Source organism: Electrophorus electricus, chromosome 21 (assembly GCF_041902795.1).
Source record: "Electrophorus electricus isolate QZ-2024a chromosome 21, ASM4190279v1, whole genome shotgun sequence".
Taxonomy (NCBI): Eukaryota; Metazoa; Chordata; class Actinopteri; order Gymnotiformes; family Gymnotidae; genus Electrophorus; species Electrophorus electricus.
Window position 1 is genome coordinate 17,622,261 of NC_137517.1, and position 6,009 is coordinate 17,628,269.

The window sequence follows — 6,009 nt, forward strand, 5'->3', positions numbered from 1 at the left end:
CAGGCATAGGTCAAAAATACCATGATGCTTTTATCCAAAGCAACTTACAATTATGACAGAACACAACTTCAGTAATTGAGGGTTGAGAGCCTTGCTCAGGGATTCAACAGTAGCAATTTAGCAGTGGTGGGGCTTGAACCCACAAGCCTCAAATTACAAGTCAAGTGCCTTAACCACTCTCTGAAAAAATAAAATATCAAGGGAGCCAAATAGTAACAGACAAAGGTAAGCTCAAAAACCTGTTAGACTGATTAAGACTTAAAGAACATGTCGGGATTGCAGACTACAAAGTAGCAGCAAGACTCCCCAACTAAACTAAACAACATGAGAAGCTTAATCACACTAATACTAATCACCAAACAAGGGTGCAACACAATGGAGTGATTGACAAGGGGGAGAAGCTCAGTACTGCAGTGGGGCTGATCCCTGCTGACCAGAGGTAGTGTCCTCTTGAACCAGTGGATCAGTCCATTTCTGTGATACTGACACTATTATAAAGTAATAGTGGTGGTTCTGCTGTCATTAGTAATGGTGGAACAGTCCAGTTCTGTGATACTGACTGTAATATGTACTTCAGTCTGTAGTGTTGAGTCTCACTGGCAATGACCACTAGAGAACATCATTGTCATGATTAGTCCCTTCCAGCTTCTGTGTTCCCTCATTGTTGAGTCGTTGTAGCAGTCCAGGGTCATATTACCAACACGGAGAGTACAGGGATACATGATTAAACAAACAAAACACACGAAGGCAAACAGGGGAAGCAGGCTATAACAAAGACAAGGAAACACGAAGGCACAGAGTACAAAGAAACACAACCACTCAGATAAACATGCAATAAACAGTATCGATACCGGAAACATGAAAGGGTTTAAATACATGAACTTAACAAGGGAGAAACGAGGGACAGGTGTAAGCAATCAAACGAGGGGCGGAGAAAACGAAACTATAACATGGAACTAAAATACACAAGACAAGGAAAACACGGAACAAGGAAGCTGGGAGGGACTGATCATGACAATCATCAGTATTAGGATTAAGGTTAGGATTAGGATTAGAAATTGAGTAAAGAAGAGTCAGGATCTTGTACTGATCCTCAGAGTCCTGATGTTTATTTGTGCACATATAAAAACTTCAGATCAGATTTTACTTCATCAAAAAGAAGGGTGCTAATCTAACAATGAGTAGTTAATACAACAACACAGAAGTGAGATCAGGAGGAGATGAAGAAGTAGGATAGACAGAGAGAGAGAGAGGAGGAGGAGAGAGGAGGATGATAGATAGAGAGACAGGAGGAAAAGTGATCGAAGGATGATAGATAGAGAGAGAGAGACAGGAGGAGGAGAGAGGAAGATGATAGAAAGAGAGAGGTGTGGACGAGGACTGAGAGTCATCACCTCCTGAGAGTCATCACCTCCTGACCTTGATACCTCACAGACAGACACCAGGGCACAGAAGACTTACAGAGACATTTAGAAAAGTGCAGAAATACAAACATAATATAAAACTTAATCAAAAATAATCACAAAATAAAACAAATACATACTGATTCCTTCACCCTAGTGAGGCTCACCACAGAAGATCACCAGAATTAGGGTTGGGGTTCAACCCTAATGAGGCTCACTACAGAAGATCACCAGGAATCTCCAGGTCTTTAATTTACAAAGTGCTGCAGTTACATAACACTGCAAAAAATAAAAATCTTGGCTCAAAGGTTAAAAAGTGGAGCTTAATGTTTCTCTCTAGGTGACTCTAGTAACAAACACACAAAGATAAACAGTCACTCAATCACAAGCTTCAGAACAGCTGAAAAGACAGAAGGTCTGTTGGCTATGAAGCCCCACAGAACTCATACACTCATCTCCTCTACAGAGAAGGAACTCCAACACCACTGAATCTGATTCTCCTGGAATGTTTATGCTACAACCAGTACACTTCATATTTAGATTCACATGATAAAACACACAAACAAAACAATTCTAATGTTATCAAACATTTCTACACTAAGAGTGAAACTAGTATGTTCCTTATGGTAAAACCACACTTTCACTGTAAGAGATTTTACCTCCAACCTGTGACATCTCCATCTGTTATAAAACACCTTCCTGTTGTAGACATGAGTATCTGACATGATCATTTAAAAAGTGTTTAAACCAAATAAATGAATGAACACTTGGATAAGAGGGTTTAAACTCCTGGTCTTGTAGAAACTTGAGGGAGTAACACAGGAGAATGAACTCTGTTTCCCAGCAGTCTCTGCTGTTCCTCAACAACCTTGACAAAGATGATTTGAAAACATTCATTAGGATCAGTCATTATTTCTGTTTAATGTACATAGAATCACTGTCAGTTCAGCTCCACTCTGCCTGTCTTCTATTTAACAAAGCTGGCAGGTTCAGTTCTGTGCACATAAACAGTGAAAGGCTCTTACATGTTTCAGGATTGTTTATTAATTAATATAAATCTGAGCAGAAGTCACTTTGCATTGATATTCAGTTTCACTTGAAATAAGGTTTAAAATGAACACTGGCTCCTTTTTCACTGAGTCATGTTTATTACAAATCTTCCAAGCACAGCAGCTGCTACTGACAGTAATGAATGGAGTGGAGATCAGTGAGCACTCTATGGAGTGATATCTGTTGACTGGCTTCAGCTCTGTTTCCTTCACTGTTAGCTGGTTTTGAAGGACTGGTTTAAGGTCTTCTTATGACCAGTTATGGTGTTCCTTTAGGTCTTTGGGTGCAGTAGTGGCTCAGTACAGCCTGGTACCTCTGAAATGATACCATAGATATTGGCTCTCTGACCTTTGTGTGAGTCCTGCCTCAGCTCTGAGTATACAGTGTCTGCCCCCACACTGCTCTTCTCTAGTAGGGACAGAAGAGCCTGAATTACACCACAGGAAGAAGTTCAACCTTCCAAATGGTTAAACACAACATGACCTGAATAACCTACAGTGGGTAACTAAGCACACAGTTACTAAGCAGTGAATCAAAACGCAGAATCTTAAGAGTTCTTCAGGTCAGCTGTATCTTGGTGTGTCACTGCTGTAGGTGACTAAAGTTTCTCCTTTTCATGTACCTTCTTTTTTCTTTGCTTTCTGTTTCGGTTTCAGTTTGATCTCAGCATAAATGACTTCACTGGGTCCAGCACCAGTGTCTGCAGTAACAGAACAAAACCAAAGCAAACACAGGCATGACCTCTCACTGACCTTTAGTGTTCTAACCAATCAACCAATAACAGCTCATCATACACACTTCTTTCCAACAATGCACTGATGCTGCTTTTGGAGTCCAGCATGTGTTTCCTTTGTCTCATGTGATGATTATATAGTAGATATATATAGTAGTATATATACAGTAGTGATGTAGATCAGACTGTATTCTCCAGTGTGTCGTTATATAATACCTGTTATTTTATGTATAATAGAGTTATGTAGATCAGACTGTGTTCTCCAGTGTGTAGTTAAACAGAACCTGTTACTTATATGTATAATAGAGTGATGTGGATCAGACTGTATTCTCCAGTGTGTAATTATATAATACCTGTTATTTTATGTATATTAGAGTTATGTAGATCAGACTGTGTTCTCCAGTGTGTAGTTATACAGAGCCTGTTACTTATATGTATAATAGAGTGATGTAGATCAGACTGTGTTCTCCAGTGTGTAGTTAAACAGAACCTGTTACTTATATGTATAATAGAGTGATGTAGATCAGACTGTATTCTCCAGTGTGTAGTTATACAGAGCCTGTTACTTATATGTATAGTAGAGTGATGTTGTGTTTGTGTGAGGTTTGAATTAAATCCCAGTGTGAGGGTGATGTGGCTGTACCTTTATTCCTGCTTTTCTTGTTGTGTTTCATGACCTGAGCATAAGTGACATCACTGAGGTCATCTGCAGGTTCATCAGAGTGCAGTGTGTTCATAACAGAGTACAGTGTGTTTATCACAGAGTACAGTGTGTTTATCACAGAATACAGTGTGTTCATAACAGTGTACAGTGTGTTCATAATAACAGAGTGCAGTGTGTTTATCACAGAGTACAGTGTGTTCATAACAGAGTACAGTGTGTTTATCACAAAGTACAGTGTGTTTATCACAGAGTGCAGTGTGTTTATCACAGAGTACACTGTGTTTATTACTACAAAAGGTTCCTGGGCTTTACTGTGTAGCTGCACTCCGTCCAAGTCTTTCACTGCTGCACTCAATGGGAGATGAAATCGTTACCTGTGCTGCTCCTGTCTGCTGGCTCAGCTGTGTCATATATGTGGGCAGATTCTGGGGTTAAAAGAAAAGTCTATTTAATAAATGCTAAGATGAAAGATTACTGGACACAGTACAGAATGAATCACAAGTGATGAAGGATTATTTCAATTGTCTTAGAGAAGATACATCTTTAAGTTAATTGTTAATAAGGAAAGTTGTTGTTGTCTCATGGTCTGAGCAGTGCGCAGTGGTGTGACTGACACCCCTCACCTCCTGACTCTCTCTGGGTCTGATCTGATGTCTGATTGATGTCTGACTGACTCCCAGTACAGCGACACAGAGATTCTGCTCCAAGACAACATGGAAATAAAGGAAAAATGTTTAATACTATAAAAGGTTTCATGATGTGTATCATACAAACATATAATATTTAAACTATTCATAAATGACCTGCAGCTGATCTCAGACCTTTGTTGGTTTTGTAGCACCACAGCAGGGTCAGTAAGATGAAGAACACAACCAAACTCAGTCCCACAGTCAAACCAACCAGGCCAAGAGAGGAGGAATCACCAGCTGAAACCATGGGAATCAAAACATCACATGAATCACAAAATGATTTGTCACACGTCTCTCCTCACAGACTATGTGAGCTCACTGTGTACTCTCTTCTTCAACACAGTAAGGGGCGCTATTAGTGAGATCAGGTCTTGTAGTGTACGGTGGAAACAAATGCTTTTAAATGAGGGGTGCCAAAATAAAATTCCTGTGTATCACTTTTAAGATCCATTATAAGTTGGTAATGATATGAACAAGAAAATAAGTAAATTAGAATTTCACAGCAGTATTACTGGAATAAAGGTATATTTACAGTATATTTTTTACCTTTAACAAGTAAACACAATACATGTGGATTGAGTGTGTTCTGCTACTGTCTACAAAGAGCTTAAATGAGTAAAATAGATGTTAAACTCATGAAATGACTGTGATCTTACCATGTAGACTCAGGGAAACAGAGTTACTATACAGACCTAAATCTATCACACAGATAATCAACACAATGTTTTCTATAATCATACACTCTAAACTGTTACTCACTAGTACACAGATCTAAATCTAAATCTATCACAAGTCACTGCTGTCTGGTCCTGCAGATGTTTTAATACTGAATAAATCCATTCATTCAGAAGCACATAAAACATGTCATGTAGCAGATATGACAGTTTCCTGTTATTCAGGAAATCAAACATTTTGCGATCTGCTTTGTCATATTTCTACTAAAATATTATTGACTGCTGCCCTCTAGTGGCCAATCTGTGCACATGTCCAAGACTCCACAGTACATGTAGTGACACTTGTAATCTAATATTGTGCCAACTTTTACTGAGGGTTGACAAGTACTGATATTTCATATTTTTGCTGAATATGTAACTGATAGATTTAATTTCTACGGTAGTTATAGACTGTAAACTGTTCCTCACCAGTAACGTTTACCCAGAGTGCATCACTGTAGTTTGTGTAGTAGACTGGGTTTCCTCTGCCAGCTCTGCACCAGTACTGGCCTCCATCAGAGGGCGCCACTGAGCTGATGTTGTAGGAGTTTGCTGCAGTGTTGGTCTCATTCTCAGGGTTCTGTGTGTGTCTGGACCAGTAAAAGCTCCATCCAGCAGACTGGTCCAGCTCACAGTGCAGAGTCACTGGGTTTCCCACCAGTGCAGCTCCTGTAAAGCTTGATGTGAGTTCAGGTGTAGGTTTAACTGCTGATGGAGATGAAACACACAGTTCAGGACATGCAATGGCAGAGTGCAT

General features: G+C 39.6%; 1 protein-coding gene and 1 long non-coding RNA gene across 2 annotated transcripts; both read right to left on the bottom strand.

Moving 5' to 3' along the window:
- Nucleotides 1-1,093: 1,093 nt before the first annotated feature.
- LOC145652927 (uncharacterized) lies at nucleotides 1,094-2,863 on the bottom strand. Its single transcript, XR_014119210.1, has 2 exons — nucleotides 2,802-2,863; nucleotides 1,094-2,271 (listed from the first exon to the last, which is right to left on the bottom strand). It is a non-coding gene; the product is annotated as an uncharacterized LOC145652927 (long non-coding RNA).
- Nucleotides 2,864-3,067: 204 nt separating this feature from the next.
- On the bottom strand, nucleotides 3,068-6,009 carry LOC145653012 (uncharacterized). The gene is made up of 5 exons (XM_081704883.1): nucleotides 5,682-6,009; nucleotides 4,672-4,776; nucleotides 4,474-4,548; nucleotides 3,830-3,892; nucleotides 3,068-3,153 (listed from the first exon to the last, which is right to left on the bottom strand). The coding sequence occupies exons 1-5, from the start codon at nucleotides 6,007-6,009 to the stop codon at nucleotides 3,068-3,070; spliced, it is 657 nt and encodes a 218-aa protein (XP_081561009.1).